The sequence below is a fragment of the Podarcis tiliguerta genome (genome assembly GCF_965153285.1).
Source record: "Podarcis tiliguerta genome assembly, chromosome: 6".
Lineage (NCBI taxonomy): Eukaryota > Metazoa > Chordata > Lepidosauria > Squamata > Lacertidae > Podarcis > Podarcis tiliguerta.
The window spans coordinates 74,703,711-74,724,799 of NC_139539.1; the positions used below are offsets into that span (position 1 = coordinate 74,703,711).

The window sequence follows — 21,089 nt, forward strand, 5'->3', positions numbered from 1 at the left end:
AAAGAAACAAGTTTCTGCAGATGAGCTCAATCGGTTACTTTCATGCGACAAGACAAATGGTGTGTATTTGGGACTTTGTCCCGGTATGTGGATTTATGTTCTTGGTGGATTTAAAGCCACAAAATACCCTCAGACAAAAGTCTTAAATCACAAAGTTTGTAATAAAAGATTTATTCAAGAATAGAAAACAATTTAAAAGAAATGTTAAGACAGTATATAGTAATTGTTTTTTAATCGGCAAAAGTGAATACAAAATTCCTCACAGATCTATATGAGACTTGAGTATTATTTCACATCTTTAGGTCTCTAAATCTCAGATATTTCACCTCAACTTTCTTCTCACAGATGACAAGAGGAGTGTTTGTTTTAATAAAAAATGAACATATACGATTTAGGAGTTTAACCAAATAACTTTCACAATGAGGATACAGTAAAATATTGTTTGAAAATATGCTGTGCGTGCAATACTAAGCTTCTGTCAAGCATCTTGAGCGTATGATCATTTCCCGTATGATTTTTAGAAGCTTATTTTATTTTCTTTCTTTAAAGTGCCTTTTAGTTTCTGTCACGTACAGCCTTCAATCCGGCACGCTCACTTTTAAGGTCACTTTAAATCTCCCTAAACAGTTGCGCATTTGTGTATTGCTTGTTTCAAACCCCTTTCTGCTTGCATCTCAGGTTTTCGCTGTTCTGAAGTCCAGTCCACAATTGCACAAGAGAGTTGGAATAGCTTTCCGAGCAGATTTGGGGGACGGTTTGAGGGACAATTCCTGTGCACACAGCGACTTAACTGGATACCATTCTTCAGCTCTAAATGCATGTGCAGAAAAAGGGATCGGGAACTCCAGCGACGCTGTGGAAAATCCTCAGATGAAACCACTTGAACCCAGCGTCTCTTCAAAGTATTCATTTCATGTGAATGGGGAAACACCTTTCTGCTGTATGCCTTTACTTCCTACTTAACAGCCTCCTCTCCAAACCCAGGCATGCACTCATGTGGAGAAACCTAACGCAGGAATTGGCCATTGGCAAATTTTATTATTGTGCTGGCTCAAAATGTGCCTCTCTGATCACAGGAAGTGATGTCAGCTATGTCTATCTGTGGTTGCTTGCTTCACAAATTACCTTTGTCCACATCAGAGGTGCCAGATTGGGAGGGCGATGGGCTGATGTCACACATGATGTCAGAGCATCTGGAGGAGCCAGGGCAGAGCTGGACATGGCGGCCACATGGCTTCAAGAGCCAATGGCTCCTCCTCCTTCTCCCGCTGCCATTGGCTGGGGGCTGTTTGGACCCTCCTTCCCCTCCGCAGCAGGAAGAGGAGGAGGAACTGGCTATGGAAGCTGCACCGCGCTCAGGCCTCCTCCTGTTTTTTGGACATTGGGCCCCCCAAAATACTGGGGTGGTGTCCCAAAAGGGCTGGGCCCCCAGGATTCTGTGGCCCTGGTCCACAGCAGCATGCGGGGGACAGCAAAATAAACAAACATATTGTGCAAACTATCCTTTGGGCACCCTCTGTTACATTCATTAGATTTCACACAAAATACCTATCCATACCATCTTGATACGGAGCACTGTCCAAAGTCAACTCACTTGGGATTCTGAAGAAACTCTATTTTGCATGAGTTTCATTTATGGCTCCTTAGCTAAGCTGTGCCCTGTTATGAGCTTCAAACTTTACTCCTATTGGACATATTCCCATTTGCTGACAGAAATTAATTTAGGCAGAAAGGACATTTGGAAAAGAAATGTTAGCATCAATAACCAATGAAAGGCCATCCCTGTGTATTTAATAAAATAAGCAATAAAAGCATTTTATTTGAACATGATTTGTGCGTTTGTTGCATTGGAAACTTGGTAACATCCCTTTTATTTTGTGAAAGAGAAAACCCTGTTTCCAATCAAATTCTGAGAAAAGATTAATCTACCAACAGCAGAAGCAGTTAAAAAATAAATGCTAGTAACCTTCATCTGGCAATGTCAGTGTGGTGGAATATGGCCTGTTATCAACATAGATTTCTCACTGCCGCACCAAAGAGCCAAAGTATAACAGTCTGGTATGACGGTCTCTAGCCTAATAATTTACAAACTAACCTACTCAGCCTGACAAAATGTAACAGCTAATCAGTACACTGACCAGTGATCAGAAAGGCCTATTGATCACACCTTGTAAGTGATCACACAATCCACACACTGAATTGTGAAATGTAGTATTTAAGGACACTTGCTAGCATAGCTAGCTTGATAGCAGTTTCAAAATTTAAACGATGCGTCCATGCATCAGTCCTCTTTATTTTAGATCCAGCAGCATGAAAGCAGGGTTCTCCAAGTAAGATTTCCACAAGTTGGAAAAACGGGACATGGTAGCGCCGTCGATAATTCTGTGATCGGCCGACCAGCTCACATTCATTATCTGTGCTTTAAATATTTCACCTTTCGCATTAAACCGAGGAAGGCCCTAAAAAATCCAGGAAGAAAAGGAGAGAATACTAATGGAGTATTGTTAATACATCAGAACTCTCGAACACCTTTGGCTATTGCCCTGGATACGCATGAGGCCCTGAATTTAGTCGGATTAGAGAGTTTCCCCTCTTGACTCTGAAAGCTTGCCTCACAAAACTGATAGTATCACTCAGAAAACAGTCAGTTGTGTGATTTTTCTCTCTCTAACGGCCTCAACTGAGCAGACAGCAAATCTGCAATTGAGGAAAGTGCTAGTACTGTATTTCAAGTTACTTCTACAGCACAATCCTGTGCATATTTGCTCAAAAACAATTCCCACTATGGGGCTTACGCCTTAGGAAGTATGTTTGGGGCTGTGGGCTTATTGAGCAATCCAAACCCCATCCCCTACTGTGGGGCTTTGTGGAACAAGTGCTCATCCACAGCCCTGGCTCTTCAGTGACTGCAGCAGGACAATGCGCCTTTGTGAAACAGAAGCAAGACTGGTTCAAAATCTGGCCGCTCCTCACAATCAGAACACTCTGCTTGAGTTTTCACTGCCCCTAGGTAAAAACCGACAAACGCTTGCAGAGCGTTGTGACCACTGCTTTTTTTCTAAAATAATGTTTAGGGGTACTCTCATTTTCCTCCTCGTATTGAAATACTGCCCCTCAGTAAGGCCAAACTTAAGATTCACAAAATGTTTAGGGGGTATGCATACCCCTGCGTCCCCCCAGAAAAAAAGCACACTGGTCGTGACAATGCATTCAAAACGTATGGGAGTGATCAATACTGAATCAATACTGAAACTGTAGGTTTATCACTCAGAATCAACATACTTGTATTTTCCCCAGAGCGCCAATAGCTACTTCAGGAGGAAGAATTACGGGTTTTGCATAGGTACCGCCAATCTGGAAAATAAAAAAATAAAATAAACAAGCATTTTTTTCTGATGACATCTGTATTGGGTGATCTTTAATTTGGGGGAAACAATTCCCCGCCCCCTCCCAGCCCATGGGTGAAGCTGTGCATGTTGAGTTGTTTGCTATGTGTGCTCGCATGTACAGTGGTACCTCGGGTTAAGAACTTAATTTGTTCCGGAGGTCCGTTCTTAACCTGAAACTATTCTTAACCTGAAGCACCACTTTAGCTAATGGGGCCTCCCGCTGCCACCGCGCCGCCAAAGCATGATTTCTGTTCTCATCCTGAAGCAAAGTTCTTAACCTGAGGTAATATTTCTGGGTTAGCGGAGTCTGTAACCTGAAGCATATGTAACCTGAAGCGTATGTAACTTGAGGTACCACTGTACATAACACCATTACTCTTCATGGGGGGGCCCATACCACTCTCTCATATTCCAAATGTCCTGCGAGGAAGAGAAGCAACAGCAGACTGCAAGGTCAACGGACATCTCCACTCGTAGCTGTTTTCGCCACCCCTCCTCCACCCACCACAGAGACCATCAGGTTCCACTGCCCTGTGATGAAGTCCAACAGGACTATCTACTTTGGCAGCAGTGGGTATCATCTAAGCTGGGCACGGGGAATCCAATCCCTCCCAGAGACTGTTGAGATTCCAGCTCCCCTCAGCCCTAAGCGTGGCCGATGGGCCAGGGATGATGGGAGTTGCTAGCCTGATATTATTATCCATCTGGTGGGAGCCTTTTTCAGCTTAAAAGTAGGGCATTTACATAACTAAATATTCTTTCATCTAATTCCCTGTCCTCCCAGGGGCTTAGTCCCCAAAGCTAGACCAGTTTCTCCCTCCCCCGTGGGGTAATAGTTTGTGGCCTGGTTGTATTTAAAACAATATGGCTAGGTATGTTTCTAGAGTTGGATTTTAAAGGCTGCTTAAACTCACTGTGCCAATGTTGGAGAGTGTGAATGTTCCCCCGGTGAGGTCGCTTGTTCCCAGCTGATTCGCAGACCCCAGGCTCTGAAGGCGATTTAATTCTGAAGCAATCTCATATACACTGCAGGCCTGGACATTCTTCACATTAGGGACAACTAGGCCTTGCCCTGTATCCATAGCAACTCCAATGTTGTGAGAAGCCTAGAATGAATGAATATATAAAAAATATCCATCTTTGTTTTGGACCAAACAGAATTTCTCTTCAAGATGTAAGAAGGCATGACCAATATATTCTCCCTTTCCTGCTCCACAACTGGACTTCAATTCATGCAATGCTAGATCCAGCCAGTACTGTCAACTGAGCCAGAAAGACACGGGTTCAAATTCCAAGTCTACAAGCAAAAGCTCAAAGGGTGGCTCTTGGGTGAATTGCTCTCTCCCTCAGGCTGACTTGCAGGGGTGTTGAGGATAAGATGGGGTTGGGGGGAACCAGGTACGCTGCTCTGAACTCCTGAGAGATGTAACACTGGGATAAAATACAGGACTTTATTTTTAAGAAACAAAACAAAAAAAAACCCATGCAAGCTGCAAACTGCTGTCGACGTACTCCCATAAGCACCCTGCTTGCTTGCAGTACAAACTATAATTTCCTGTATCTTGTTGGCATCAGTTGTGAGAGACAATGGAGTGCGCCTCCACAGGTGAAGTCAAACCACTGTGTTAGCAGCACCCAAGTGACCACCCTGGGATGCAAGCTTGGCTAGTGTGGATGGAGGTCCTGGGCTGCTCAGACAATAAGATGTTGTTGCCTCACTGATGCAGTCCAAAGCAATACGTTTGGCACCAGCTTGGCTGCAGGGGTTGCCAAAAGGAGGCGTCCAAGACGCCATCCAACCACTTTAGGGACTCTATTCCAGATTTGTGTTGGGTTTACTCCTTAGCCTTTTCTTCTCCTGAAGATATCACACAAGGCAGTGGAGGTTTAGGACCAGAGTTTTCCTTCATCCTCATTTTTAATTTGTATACCGCCTTTCTATCTTACAATACTCAAGGCGGTTTACAAGTTGAAGAAACAAAAAATGTACATCTTATAACAATCTAATGCAATACAAAAATGTGATAATAAAACATAACTTTAAAATAGGCAGCCTACATCAAAAAAAGTAACTTTCAACAATCAATTTGAATAGTATAAAATAATAATATCAACATATAAAAGTTAAACAGAAATCCACTCAACAGTTACAATAATATCTAAACTATAATCAATAAAAGAAGGGCAAGCCACAGTACATAATACAATACACATTGAGAAGCAGAGGGTAGAGCAAGGCAGGTGGAAGGAGGCCTTGCCTGGTGGAGTCTCTCCCCTCACAGTTCTTCCTCCAGGAACAGCTCCCTTATGAGGACTCCTAGGCCCGGAGGTGGGGCAAGGCAGGTGGAAGCGGACCTTGCCTGATGGGAGTCTCTCCCCTCCTCAACGGGCTCCCTTTCTAGGCTGATGAGCCCCATCTGACCCCCATGCAGAAACTGTCTTCTCATCCCCTATTGGTCTCGTCCGCTCAATCCACTGGAGCCTGTCTTTGCATGCAGGGGAAGTCTTTAACCCCAGGAGTCTGAGGCCTATCGGCTCCGCTCACCTGGTTTAGCCGGCCAGTCAAAGCCATTCCCAGGGTGTGGCTACTATCACATGCTGACAACTTTGAGGAGCCACAGGTGAGAGCAGAGTGTGTGTGAGGGGACCCCAAGGTGGACAAACTACCCCACAAGGAGCACAACATGTCCCCCACCAGAGGTACTACCCCTCCCCTAACACCCCCTCCCTGTATCTAATCATCATAAAACAGAGCTGGATCTCCCTTAAGAATGTGACAGGAATGTCAATGTACAAACCTTGTAAGTGATGTTTTGGCAGTTTTCATCCAGCGAAGCGTTGAGGATCGGATAATGTAATAAGGCTAAAGAAGCGGCCTGTTAAATATTTTTCAAGAAAGACAAATGGGATTATTCCAGCAGCCAGAGCCAACAGGCTGCATGCTTCAGAAACTGTGCAACATAGCTTCTGCATACGTGTACATAGGGAGATAGTGGTAGAGCACCCGTTTTTCATGCAGAAAGCTGCAGCATCTCTAGGTAAACCTGTGAGAGATACCTGTCCAAAACCCTGGAGAGACACTGCCCATCGGTGCAGACTTTACTGAGCAAGATGGACCAATGGTCTGACTCAGCTTCCTATGCTCCCAAGGGCTTCTGATTGAGCAGAGGTGCCTACTAATGCAAGAGGAGGGGATTTTATTTTTTTGCCATTTCTCCTTTCTCACTTCCACCCTGTTCCGGCACATTCCCCAACTCACCGGAGCTGATGGGGGGGGAAAGGGAATGGGCAGAAATTGTCTTCCCCTCCTCTTTCAATAGCAAATGCCTCTGCTGGATCAAATGCCCTTCTGTAAGCTGGATTCCACCCCCCCACACTTAAAATCACACCCCTCATTTAAATAAATGTGCATAGAAGCCCATTGGCTTTTCTTTATCTAGCATTTCAGTGGAAATGTCTCCAGTCAGAGTAATTAATTTCTGGTATTCCATGGAAAACATTATTGGATGGAAGATCCTTTTTGTTAATTACAACATTATTGTGAACCATCCTGAGATCTTTTGATGAAGGGTGGTATATAAATTAAATACTAACATCAACAACTTCTGAGGCACCCCAACCCAAAGAATTGCATTTTGAAAGAGGACCATGACTACGCCTCATACTTTTCAAAATATTTTGAGAAGCATGAAAAAAATCAAGTATTTTTTAAAAGGTCAGTCTATTGTTGTAGCCAAGGATATGTGCAAAACTAAATATGTTGTCGGTGTAACAGCCTGTAAGAAGGAGTGCTGTCTACCAATTAAAGGACTCTTATTATTTATGATATAGATTTCTGTACTAACTGTCCATAAAAATCACCAGGAGATATACATTATCTCCCTTGAAACTTATTACAATTTGATGCATTTGCATCTTACCAAAACTACTGTACGGACAGCTTGAGCTTCTTACAAGCCCCTCTCGTTTTGCACATTAGCAAGGCCTGCTGGTTCCGCCTCACCTTTAAAAAGAAAGGCATGAAGGTGAGCTTAATTCCACGTTCGAGCGCCACAGGTTTCAGCTCCTCTCTCAGCCGGACAAGTTGCGTGAGATCAATCTCGTCGCAATAACCGAAGTGAGGAATTTTCAGCGCTGCAGACATGGTTTTCACCATGACCTTCTGGAATCCTGGAAATAAGGGGGAGAAGAAAAAATACGCCCAGTGATGTCCTGGTTTCCTGCCTTGCTTTCCACCTTCCTTCAAATTTATTTATATGTCACTTAACTAACGCCGATGACAACCTCAGACATAGGCATCAAAACTATTAAAGGTAAAGGGTAAAGGGACCCCTGACCATTAGGTCCAGTCGTGGCCGACTCTGGGGTTGCGGTGCTCATCTCGCTTTATTGGCCGAGGGAGCCGGCATACAGCTTCCGGGTCATGTGGCCAGCATGACCAAGCCGCTTCTGGCCAAACCAGAACAGCGCACGGAAACGTCGTTTACCTTCCCGCTGGAGCGGTACCTATTTATCTACTTGCACTGGTGTGCTTTTGAACTGCTAGGTTGGCAGGAGCAGGGACCGAGCAACGGGAGCTCACCCCGTCGTAGGGATTTGAACCGCCGACCTTCTGATCGGCAAGTCCTAGGCTCTGTGGTTTAACCGACAGCGCCACCCGCGTCCCATCAAAACTATTAAAAAGGTTAAATATCGCAGATGGGACTCCAGTAAGCCATAGGAGAAACTCTGGGGGAGAAACCATATGAGAAAATACCTTCTTATTTATTTGCAGAAGACTGCAGTACAGTAAGAATGTATTTGCCCAATGAACAGATTACAGCATCCAAGGCTGTTGTACTGTTGAGGCTAAGTGGGTGCAGACTTTATCGATGCCTGGGTGGGAGACGTTTTGAGAAGGACGCGTGGCCATATCTATGGTTTGGTTACCCAGAGTACTAGGGTAACCAGAAAATACACTATGTTGGCGCTGCACCACAACAGGGTGTTGTTCTCCCCTGCAATGTTGCATGGTGATGTCACTGAATGCCAAGTCTTATGAAAACAGTGCCTGGATTAATTTTCCAGGAGTCAGGAAGATAATCTGGTGATTCCTGATTAATATGAGAATAGATGGGACGGGGGAGCAGACCTGCCAGTCTTTGGAAGCTTCCATAAGTATCAGTGCCTGAATGAGCTCTCCCAAAAATTCTGCATTGCCATTTTCCTGGATTCATCTCTAACTGTAACAAAAAATTGCAGCACATCCCTCAACATCCTACTGGGATTACAAATGGAAAAACACCAGCAGTGTGCTTCGCTACGAATGCAGAAACAAATATTCATGTTTTACTTGTTCAGTTGCCCTTTACAAATATTTTACGCATGCTGTTCTATATTAGATCCTCAGGAGGTTTCATTAATTTATTTACCTGAAACGGCCACTGTTTTATCTTTCTGTGAAATTACGACAGGTTTGGAAATGGGCAGAGGGATTCTGGGCGTCTTTGGCTTATCTGCTGCAGGCTTCGGTGTTGGTGGCGGCGCGACAATTTCAGGTTTTGGCGATAGAGGTAAAATAGCTCCCGTCTGTTTGGCCAAGTAATTGAGAATGTCTTCTTTGAGGATACGGTTATCTTTCCCTGTTCCAACAACTTCGCTCAGTTTAATCTGAAAGACAAGAGCACAAGCTAAAGAATTCTGGATATAGGGCATGAGCAGAGGGAACGCATCCTTTTTATTGAAATGGCAAAAGAAAATGCGAGAGAAGGCAGGCAAGTTAAGCCTTTGAAGAATACGTGGACCGTTTCCAACTTAGGCATCCCCTCAGTGCAAGTACTGTAATTTTCGCCCTATAGGATGCACTTTTCCCCCTCCAAAAATGAAGGGGAAATGTGTGTGCGTCCTATGGGGCGAATGCAGGCTTTTGCTAAAGCCTAGAGAGCGAGAGGGGTCGGTGCGCATCGCTCTCCAGGCTTCGGGCAGATATCCGCAAGCCTGGGGAGACCGGCGCGACTTCCCGCAGGGCTCCCTAGGCTTGCAGATAGCAGCCTGTTCTGGGGGCTGGGGTCGGGGGAAGCTCGGGCTTCCCCCGCCCCAGCCCCGGGCCTGGGGGGGAAATAATTTTTTTCCCTTTATCCCCCCCCCAAAAAAAACTAGGTGCGCCCTATGGGCCGGTGCGCTCTATGGGCCGAAAAATACGGTAATTCCACTTGCACAACAGAACTTGCCCTCTCTTGCCCCCATGCACCCCCCCCAAATTTCCTTTGCAGAAAGGAAAATCCTTACGCTGATGGGATGCATTGGTTGGATACTGCCCTCTGCAAATATTTATAGGTACTTCATTAACACTGAATCCACATGTGTCCAGTCATATAATCTGAAAGCATCTAATTTTGCAGGATAGTTGAAGCTAGGTGAGTGTGGAGCTGGGACCGGTAACCCACCCACTCCCCAAGGAATCCACATGCCCCTTAAATTAGTGTACACATAGATGCAACTGAATAGTGTGAACCAAAAATTCTGTATCATCCATTTGCTCAAGGCTACATGCAAAATGTGCTGTGACAAAGATCCATACACAATTCCGTTGAGGTTGCTAAAAGCCGAGAGAGGAAAGGATTGAACAGGAGATATCTTCAAATATCTGATGGGCTGACACATCAATAAAGAACAAATTTGGTTTTTGTTGCTTCAGAGTGTAGGGCCCGAACCAATGGGTTTAACTTATTGGTGCGGACAACTTTAGACTAAACATTAGGAAGAACTTCCTGATGGTATGATCTATAAAACAGTGGAACAGATTGTTTTGAGAAGTGGTGGATTCTCCTTCAGAGAAGCTGGGTGGGTGTAATCGCCTGTAAAGGTAAAGGTAAAGGACCCCTGGACAGTTAAGTCCAGTCAAAGGCGACTATGGGGTTGTGGCGCTCATCTCGCTTTCAGGCTGAGGGAGCCGGCATTTGTCCACAGCTTTCTGGGTCATGTGACCAGCATGACTAAACCACTTTGGGTGCAACGGGACACCGTGACAGAAACCAGAGTGCACGGAAACACCGTTTGCCTTCCCACCCTAGTGGTACCTATTTATCTACTTGCACTGGTGTGCTTTCAAACTGCTAGGTTGGTGGAAGCTGGGACAGAACAACAGGAGCTCACTCTGTCGCCGGGATTCGAACCACCGACCTTCTGAATGCCAAGCCCAAGAGGCTCAGTGGTTTAGACCAAGGGCCGTCTTACCCATAGGCGCTAGAGGTGTGGGGCACTGGGCTCTCAGGGGCGCCAGGCCCAGAGTCCGGGAAACAGTCCGCCCATTGGTCGGAGCGCCATGGCGGGCTTTTCTGCTGTGCCACAAGTTTGGGGGTGACCGAGCCAGCGAGATGCTGAGGTGGCCGGCCGACTTCGCCCTCCTGTTCGCCTGGGACTGGGCAACCGGCGGGGGGGCCTGGGCGGATCTTTGCACCCCAGCGCCGCATATGCTGTTTAGACCACAGCGCCACCAGCGTCCCTGTATTTCCTGTACTGAAGGTGGGCACCTTCCAAATCTGATTCTACAGCAGATGGGACTACGCTGCCTGCCTCACACGTCAAACTCCCCGTTTGTGTTTCCAGGAACTCCTTGAGGATGGACCAGGCTGCTTCAGGGCTTCTTCCCAAGGTTCTCCTGATTGCGGGAGCGGAATGAGGGGTTTCTCCTGATGACATGGGACTCAGAACATCTCCTGCACAAAAGAGGCTTGCCATTGTGTGCCATTATGGGTAAGGGCGCCGGACTGCGTGCAAAGTCACACATATCATATATCACTAAGAGACTTTTGTGTTCTAACGGAACTATTCCGCACAGCAAGTGAATGGCTTCAAAATTCCTGATGCTAGCCATGCAAGCCACTTCATCAAGACACGAGTGTTGCAAGGCAGTCCTTAGAAGCCTCTCCATGTTCCATGGAGTCTCTCAGCCCACATTAATCCCCAGCAAGCCTCTCCACTGCGTTTGACATAATATAGCATGTGGTGGGTGGAGCTTGCCATAAGGCCCAGCCCACAATATGGGAGGTGGGGCACCAACATACAGGAAGGCAATGTACCACCTTCAGCCACCAAGAAGTTACCTACTCCTGCCACGAAGCATCAAACCTTCTGGTTGGCCGTTACATTAGCACAATTGCTGCGTTAGCCGTTACGTTAGCACAGCTTGCGAATGCATTACATTGGGCCTTGCATCCTTCCTTACAAAAAGAGATCAACTGCAAGGCAGTGAAAAAGAAACGCACATTGTTTTCCATGGCAAGGCGGCGGACGGCAGGAGTTGCCAAGGTTTTGTGGCCTTTGATCTCCTGGTGGGTCTGCTCTTCGTGAGACACGGCAGGGGTTTCGACCACGTCCTCTTCGGGAGCGACATCTGCAGGTTGGACACAGCAGTGAAAGCTTTAAAACACAGCAGTGAAAGCGGCTGTCAAGGGAAAGGAGAACGTGGGTCCAGTGACAATGCTGCCAGTTTATTTCGCTTAAGCTTGGGCACGTGTGAGATGAAACCGTTCGCGTGTTTAGATTACGGCATGGTGGTTCCTTCCTTCACACATCGCTGGAGTGATGTGGGACAACACCCCAAGGGAGGCAGCTTCCAAGTTGCCCTCAGCCTGCCCTCGTCTCTGGCCAGGGTGCAAAGATATACAGTGGTACCTCAGGTTAAGTGCTTAATTCGTTCCGGAGGTCCATTCTTAACCTGAAACTGTTCTTAACCTGAAGCACCACTTTAGCTAATGGGGCCTCCTGCTGCCGCCGCACCGCCGGAGCAAGATTTCTGTTCTCATCCTGAAGCAAAGTTCTTAACCCGAGGTACTATTTCTGGGTTAGCAGAATCTGTAACCTGAAGCGTATGTAACCTGAAGCGTATGTAACCTGAAGCGTATGTAACCTGAAGCGTATGTAACCTGAACTACCACTGTATACAATTAGCTCCATGAATTCAAAGGGACTTTAGGCTTGTGGCTCTGCAGCAACGGTGCGTCATAGCATACCAGACAGCTAACGGCTTTTAAGACATCCAAAAGCAGTTTGTGACATGGACTGGGTTAGTTGGTACAGGAATCCAGGGTTTCCCACTATCAGAAGGAGCTGCAGTCTTGTGTGCGGCCATCTCCCCTCTCGTCTTCTGCATGCCAGCAGGGCAAGATCAGATGCTTCTGATTTTAAACCACTGTGACGTACAAATGGAGGGAACTATGCTTTTGGTTCTGAGAACAAGCTAGAACCTGAAAGTGTGGTTTGATCCTGCCTTATTTTCACCAACCAGAATCTAACTAGGCCAGAATTTCCCAGGTTTCAGATGCCATAGTGGTTTCTATAAAATGCAAGGCAGAAGCTTCCAACTTGCTCCTTTGGCCTGCAAAAGACGAAGAAGGGGAGAAGATGCAAACCCAAGACTTGTATATGGCCAACAAGAAATAAGAACCCGAGTCTGCTGCTCGAGGCCCTTGTACACACTTGAAATGGTTCTCTGAATCTTGACTTCTGTTTGTAACGTAACTGAGTGACCAGGCTCTAAAAATGAATTGAGAAGCGCATAAAACTCCCCCCACCCCCGCCTAGTGAAGAACCTCCTACAACTTGCAAAGCACTTGGAAACAAGAACTGGTTTTATGTTTTTAAAATTCCCATTTACCTATTTCACATTTGATTCTATGAGACCATCCTGACAGAATGATGAAATCCACTGACGTTACCTTTCAAGGCAGCTGTTTCTATATCCACTAGCGGTTTCCCCACATGGGCAATTTCGTCTAAGTTGTAATGGAGTTTTCTAATGATGCCATCGTAACGGCTGGTGATGGTGACAGAGGCTTTATCGCTTTGCACTTCACAGATGCTGTCAAACTGGGAGACGACGTCGCCTTCTTTTACATACCTAAGAAAAAAGAAAGACCTGCGTAACATGCACGGCAGAGAAGCCGGAGGGTTACCAAAGAACAATGGGACAATTGGCACCTCTCCTTTTTTTAATGCTCCAAATAGGTGCTGCAGGTAGAACCATGGGAAATATGGCAGAAATGGGTTGGCAGCATTGAGTAAAATCATGGTTTGCTGATGTTTCAGGAAAGGAGCTGCTTTTCCTCACCTTCCCTCCAATTGCTGTGGCAACCCTGATATATGTGGGGCCCCTAGCGTAGCTCAGCCCCCCCCCCCTTTCAAACTGCCAATGCACACTCAGTTTTATGTTTCCTGGCACAGTGTGTAGAAAGACCCTCTGGTTGAAAGAGCTTGTTCAAGGAAGTGGCTGAGGTCCACCTTCTCATCCTTCTCTAATTCTGGCCAATTGGTTGTTCCTCATGTCTCACTGTTATCTTCCGTGGATACAGAAAGATATTTCCAAAGTTATGTGGAAGTATTCTTTAGTCAGGGACGCGGGTGGCGCTGTGGGTTAAACCACAGAGCCTAAGACTTGCCGATCAGAAGGTCGGCGGTTCAATTCCCCTCGATGGGGTGAGCTCCCGTTGCTCAGTCCCTGCTCCTGCCTACCTAGCAGTTCAAAAGCACATCAAAGTGCAAGTAGATAAATAGGTACCGCTCCGGTGGGAAGGTAAATGGTGTTTCTGTGCGCTGCTCTGGTTCACCAGAAGCGGCTTAGTCATGCTGGCCACATGCTGTACGCTGGCTCCCTTGGCCAATAAAGTGAGATGAGCGCCGCAACCCCAGAGTCGTTCGCAACTGGACCTAACGGTCAGGGGTCCCTTTACCTTTACTATTTTTTAGTTGGATGCATGCAGAATGCAACCTCAAGCTATACTCTTGAAATTAGTGGCCTTCAAATATGAGGGACCATTTCTCCCCATAGTGGGCCATGTGCCAGTCACTGTCAGAAAATAGGCCTCTGCTCTATATGGCTCAACCCTTGCCAGATGACAACAGTGATGGCTAGGAGCCGAACTTTAACCTGCAGACTGAAAGCTTTGGAGTGCTCTACCTATCAATGTCCTTTTCTTTGTATGTGTATTTTGTGAGGGGGCCTCTTGACACAATGCGATTCCTGCCTTAACACAACTCAAACATCCTTTCCTACCCTATTCCAACTTTCAGGGAAGTGCAAGGCGAAGGGAGCCCTGTGGCATGAAGCGAGTGAACCTACCATTCTTTCACCGTCACCTCCGTAATCCCTTCTCCAATATCGGAGAGCTTGAACTGGACAATTTGGCCACGTGACACTTGGAGGGGGAAAGACAAGGGAACAAATGTCAATCAAAACAACAGAACAGCAGCATGAAGTAGCTCTATGTACAAACTATACAATTAGAGTCAGGTCCCAACAACTGCTGATTAGAAGTGCAATACTGTCCCCACCTTCTAACCTATTTATTACATTTAAATCTCAATCTTCTTCACTTGTGGAATCAAGTTGGGGTACACAGGATTCTCAGGCAGTCTCCCATCAGCCTTGCTTAGTTCCAGAAGTTTATTTATGTAGATATTTATAAACCCCACTTTCCTAAAGTATATTAAAGGAGGCTCAATGCACACAAAACATAATAAAACCACTCCCATAAAACCCACGCAGAAATATCAATAAAACATCAGCAGCAGGTACTGGTGGGTGAAAATTCTGATTGTGAAGACCCATCTGAACAATTTTCAGAAGATGTGAAAAAAAGCAGGGACAGTGCCTGCCAAACCTTTAGTGGCAGGCAGTTCCGCAGGGCAGGGCTTGCTCCATGAAATACTTGGTCTCTAGTCAAAGCATGGGAACCACCAGCAGTGCCCCATCAGAGGTTCTCAGTAATTTGAGGTGGAGTAAAAACTACCAGATGGTCCTTAAGACACTTTGGGTCCATGATTTGGGCTCTGTGAATTAACTATGTATTGCTGCATACTTTACCTCAAGACTGTGTTCAGTGACGCTTACTGCAGAATGGAGTGCTTCAGGGTTTCAGCTACTCCATCCTATTCAAACCCTACTACCAGTCCCCCCCCCCCTTCAGCATTTCATGGCCACTGAGCACACCAGTCTTCTCTGAGCTATTTGGGACTCCTCCACCACACATGAGGTTTATTCCTCCTCACCCCTCTTTTAGGTTTTTTGGCTTTTTGCAAACCTCGGGATTTCCCCAAGTATGCTGATACCCAGTGGTGGCTTCCACAACAGACTGAGGTTGGGAGGGCAGTGCCCCATTTGCCCTAACGGGACACCATTCACTGTCCATGGCTCCATTTTGGCTGCCATTTTGGCTATATAAGTCCTGACACTAGGAGAACTGAGATTGCTGAGATGTTGATCCTTCCTTGTTTCCTTGCCTCTCTTTGGAGTGACAAGAACTCCTAATAAAATAAAACAATTTCATGTGTGAAAGAAACTCACCAATAGTTGTTCTGAACAATCGGTGTGGATTTCGATACCTCCATGAGGGCTTGTCAAGCCCACAATTGTATTTTGCCTTTAGCGAACGGAAGTTACTGTACAATCTAATATGGTGGACGCAGAGCTGGCAAAGGAAACAAAAAACAAGCCTTAGAGACAAGCATGACTGAAATCGCCGCTTATTCTCTTCTTTCAATTTGTCAGAAGTGCACGGAAGCAACTTATTATTGGGGGAGAAAATGACAATTAAAGTTAGCAGATGTTATCATTTGCATCTTACTCATTGTTATTAATTGCTTTGTTTCAGAAGGCAAATTCTGCCATATTGTGTGTTCATTGGAAGTTAACAAAAAAGTGAAGATTTGTCCTCAAAATCCTGAGGGGCCTGTATAGAAGAAATGTAAACAACCATATTAAAAACTACCATCAGATTCCACTAGCTCTGGGCCGTGGGCTTTGGAGTCAACATGGAGCTCCGTATAAAGAGAAGCTGCCCCCTTCTCTTCAGTTTCGGGCAATATCAGGAAATGTACGTTCACAGTGCATCTATGGACCATGCTCCAGCACTGAAGAGGTAGCCATTTTGTATCTTACAAGCTCATCAGAGCTTTGAAGGGGTGACCAAGAAAAAAACCACACCAGCAATCTGTCTGAGCTATGGTCCCAATCACTACAATATTGTTTACCAAAATCACAACTAGATTAATGCTGCAATTAGGTCAAAATCAGCAGTGAGAAGGTGCAAGTGATTATCTTCCATAGGTGCTTGCTTACTTACTTAGGGCACAGATACGTAATCTTATTGTCAGTGTTATTCTCATTGGATGCAAACTGCATGTATTTGCTTATTACTTTCTTAGTGAAATAGTGGGAAGGGAAGGAGAATTCCTATGCTGAGGTTCTCAGGCTGTGGAGGAATGCAAAGGAGCAGGTGTGCTGCAGAAGATCTTCTTTCGAGAAGCTGGAGGGATGCTCAGCTCAGCCACAGAAATGCATCAGGTCTCATCCATCCATCAATGGTGGGAGGAGTCACAGAGGGTGTGTCCTGCTCCCAAGTCCAGTTTTGAAGTCATTAGGACTGTGAGAGAGCATCTGCAGAATAATCTACAAGGCACCGTTTTTCCATTTCAAAAACGGCACAATACTCAAAGAGTTGTTCTTTGGCACAGCTTCCCAAAAGAGATCAAGATGCCTTAGAATCAACCTAAAATGGTATAAAACAAAAGTTAACCGCTGGGATTCCTAATAAGGAAGTGCAGCAGGTCCCGCAAAGTACCTCAAGCATTTCACATAGTAAAAACTGAGAAATGATCTTCTTGGCAGGTCCAGGAAAGAGGAGACCTGTGTGGGAAAGTTGGCAATTACGTGTTTAAATGTGGTACCTTTAACTCCGAGTAAAGATTTCTCAAATTCTCTTCCCTCCTATACTGGGAAGAAATTTACAGGACCATCAGAACATCATTCCATGTTATTGGTTCTTCTGCAGTGCTTCCCAAAGTTAGCCCATTATGGGGGAGGGGGGAGTATTGCTGGACAAAACAATAGGCCTGAACATTTGGGGTATAAAGAGTTACAGGATTTCAGCAGGATGCTAAGGGATTGCACTGACTAGAAAGGAAGTACCGTATTTTTTGCTCTATAAGACTCACTTTTTCCCTCCTAAAAAGTATGGGGAAATGTGTGTGCATCTTATGGAGCAAATGCAGGCTGCGCAGCTATCCCAGAAGCCAGAATAGCAAGAGGGATTGCTGCTTTCACTGCGCAGCGCTCCCTCTTGCTGCTCTGGCTTCTGAGATTCAGAATATTTTTTTTCTTATTTTCCTCCTCCAAAAACTAGGTGCGTCTTGTGGTCTGGTGCCTCTTATAGAGTGAAAAATACGGCAATATGTCCACTCCAAAAACATTTGCAAGTGTAAACAGTATTGGTTGTGTGTTCATGTATAACCACCCCAATACCATCATAAGCACCCATGAATAAAGTACTGAAATTGGCAATTTCAGTGTCCATCATCAGCTTATTAACTACTTTCTGAAGTAAACTTCTGTCAAAACTTTTTTATACAATCTGAAGTCAAAGTAGACTGCAGCAGCATCTCAACTCACAAATCCTGCAAACCACACACAAACTTGAACCAGACATTAAATGAAATCAAAACACTGCATCAAGATCCACACAGCAGGCTTGTTCTCATTCCCAATCCTTTACATTGGGATTAGGTATCGGACTATCATACAATAGCCACAGCTCACAGTGGAATTCAATGGAATTCTCAAATAAGCTTAGACTTAACTAAGCACATGCATATTGTTTACCAATTCAAGGTATCAAGTTCTGACTGTATGCCAGATTAATCTGCATGTGCGTAGATAAGAATCAAGTGAAGGATGTACTTGCAGTTAGTCCCATGCGGCGCAGTGGGTCGGTGGGTCTGGCTGCTAACCAGGAGGTTGGTGGTTCGAGACCATCCAGGGATGGCTGCAGGCAGGACCCTACATTGCAGGGGGTTGGACTAGATGACCCTTGGGGTCCCTTCCAACTCTATATCAGTTTAACAAAAGTTTGCTAGTTTGAATACATTGTAGAATACCCCTGTTCACAGTGTTCATCACAAATGGAGAAGACACATAGAATCTAATCATCATTCACAAATGTCAGGTCAAGAGTCCCTCGGTGGGTTCACAAAGGACAGGCCACTAGACAAATGGCAGGAGGTCCTGTGACAAGATCTGAAGTTTGGATGCGGGTGGCAGGAGGGATGTGGGTGGCGCTGTGGTCTAAACCACTGAGCCTAGGGCCTGCTGATCGGAAGGTTGGTGGTTCGAATTCCCATGACGGGGTGAGCTCCCGTCCCAGCTCCTGCCAACCTAGCAGTTCGAAGGCATGTCAAAGTACAAGTAGATAAATAGGTACCACTCCGGCGGGAAGGTAAACAGCGTTTCCGTGCGCTGCTCTGGTTTGGCCAGAAGCGGCTTAGTCATGCTGGCCACATGACCTGGAAAAAGTGTCTGCGGTCAAATGCCGGCTCCCTCGGCCAGTAAAGCGAGATGAGCGTCGCAACCCCAGAGTCGTTCGCAACTGGACTTAACTGTCAGGGGTCCTTTACCTTTTTTACTGTATGTATAGACTGCCTGGGTACCATACATAAGCTGCCCTGAGTTCTTCAGAGGACTAAGTGCAAAACTAAGTGCAAAACATAAACAACTTGACATTTTTTAACCGTAATTTCCTGGGTTTTTGTTTTTCACATTTCTAAATATTCATCGTGTAACCTCAGGCAACATACATGGGGCTTCCAAGACGTCTCCCAGTCAGGCACCGACCACATCTAGACTCAGAAGAATGGGGACCTTGCCTGTCTTCAAACCACCAGTATTTGTCCCAACATCTGGGACCTACCCAGAGGTATGCTGCCTCTGTTACATGGAAGCTTCATCAAGACACCAGCACTGGTTGGAAAACACCTTTCATTAACAAATCTGTTAAAAATTGCTGTTGTTTTCAAAAGCCTTATACACAAGTAGGAATGTGGCAGGGCAGATTTTATACTGGGAGGTTTCAGAGAGCTAAGACTGCAAAAATGGGCAAGACAGCAGCAGCGGTAGGGGGTGTTGAATTCTTCAATTTCCAAAAACTGAGGAGTGCTTAAAAAGTTGTAAGGCAAAATATATTTCGCTTACATCAATATAATTTAGCTTTGTTGGCTAAGCAAAACGTGCAACAAATTGCGCAGAAACCATTAAAAAGGATTGGTGTTATATATGTTGTTATTCTTATTCGCTATCACCTTACATTCTCAGATTGTAAGATTAACACGATTTCAATTCTGCAAAACTAGTTTATGTGCTTTTTAAAAAAAATGGAACGCAGATCTACCAAGCCAAATGTAGTCCGGTCACAAAAATAAGAGCAGATTTGAATTCCTCGCACCCCAAAAACGTATTTTAAAGACCTTGCTCATGGGAGAAATCTGCAAAATTTTAATTCAACCCCCCCTAAGATGACACGCTCTACCTACTGCAGCAGAAGATCTCTTAAGGTGTTACCGACAGGGACGCTTTTGGGAGGGGGGTGGGGAGGAGGATCACCCACAATTCCCCACTTTTGACGACCCTGATTCAGGTGACCCTTCAGATCTTGCAACCCGCCTTGAGCAACCATATGGCGGGCAACCAAGGCGCTCAAACACCCGCAATCATTGGCAGATTTCAAGGCAATGTCCTCCCAGATCTCTTGCTTTCCACAGAGGAGGATCGCTGGGGCGCGGGATCGACTGAGGAGCTGCTCTTAACCCACCCAACCCCTAACCTCCCCCCCCCCGCCCATTTCTCATGGGCTTCACTGCACTGCCCCCTTACCAGGCGCCCCGTCGCCTTGTAAAAGCTCCTCAGCCCGACGGCTGCCGCCATCTTACTCCGGGGGAGGGAAGACAAGAGAGAGGAGAGACCCTCGCCTCCCCACCCCTCCCACCTGGCAGCCAATGGGATCGCACGATTGGCGCCCGGTAGCCAATTAGACGTTGAAAGGCTGCCCCCCGCCCCTTGAAGGTCTGTTTCTCTCTCTCTCCAATGAATGGTTGAGAGAGGGAGGCGCTTAGCTTGGAAGGTAAAGCGAGATTCCTCTATGGACAGCCGCAAGCAGCCGGGCGGCACAGAACTCTTCGGCAGCGCACGAAGCCGGGTATATATTTTAGAAGGAACAGGCTTCTGCCTATGGCAGTGTTGTGGTGGTGATGGGACCAGTGGCCATGATCTTCGTTTTTTTGATGTTGAGCTTCAGACCATATTTTGCGCTGTCCTCTTTAACCCTCAATAAAAGGTTCTTTAATTCCTCCTCACTTTCTGCCATCAATGTTGTGTCATCTGCATATCTGAGGTTGTTGATATTTCTTCCGGCAATCTTAATTCCGGTTTGGGATTCATCCAGCCCAGCCTTTCGCATGATGAATTCTGCATATAAGTATAGATCTAAAGTAGAATCACAGAATTGTAGAGTTGGAAGGGACCACACGGATCATCTAGTCCTGCAATGCAAGGAAGGAACAATGTTTCCGCACTGCCGTATACCCTGTTCAGGGCTGGCCCAAGACATTTTGGCACTCGAGGCGAACCCCTCCCTGCCATGGGAACAAGGGGTGAATCAAGATCTACATCGGGGAACAAAGATCTGCATCGGGATCTGCTGCCCCTGTGGATTGTGCCACCCAAGGTGGTCACCTTACCTTCTTGCATCAAGAATGGGGTCGGCCGGATCCTATTGCTGCTCAAACCGAATAAAAGCAAGTCGAAGCACACTCAGGAAAGACTACGCTGCGGTATTTGTTCTAGCATTTTAACCTTTTGCACGCACTGGTTGCAAATTGTTCTTGATCTTCCCGTTT

At 46.0% G+C, this 21,089-nt stretch overlaps 1 protein-coding gene across 1 annotated transcript; it reads right to left on the reverse strand.

Annotated features, from left to right (window-relative positions):
* Positions 1–155: 155 nt before the first annotated feature.
* DBT (dihydrolipoamide branched chain transacylase E2) lies at positions 156–20,182 on the reverse strand. The gene is made up of 11 exons (XM_083444959.1): positions 20,068–20,182; positions 15,712–15,835; positions 14,488–14,563; positions 13,088–13,269; positions 11,636–11,763; positions 8,801–9,038; positions 7,393–7,559; positions 6,188–6,265; positions 4,304–4,495; positions 3,283–3,354; positions 156–2,459 (listed from the first exon to the last, which is right to left on the reverse strand). The coding sequence occupies exons 1-11, from the start codon at positions 20,116–20,118 to the stop codon at positions 2,292–2,294; spliced, it is 1,476 nt and encodes a 491-aa protein (XP_083301085.1). The 5' UTR covers positions 20,119–20,182; the 3' UTR covers positions 156–2,291.
* Between the last annotated feature and the right edge of the window lie 907 nt (positions 20,183–21,089).

Coding starts and splice junctions, on each gene's coding strand:
- DBT (XM_083444959.1), bottom strand. CDS start 20,118: ATGGCGGCAGCCGTCGGGCTGAGGAGCTTTTACAAGGCGACGGGGCGC. Junction 13,270..14,487: donor GAGGTGACGGTGAAAGAATG/GTAGGTTCACTC, acceptor CTTTTTTCTTAG/GTATGTAAAAGAAGGCGACG. Junction 3,355..4,303: donor CACTCTCCAACATTGGCACA/GTGAGTTTAAGC, acceptor TTTATTTTCCAG/ATTGGCGGTACCTATGCAAA.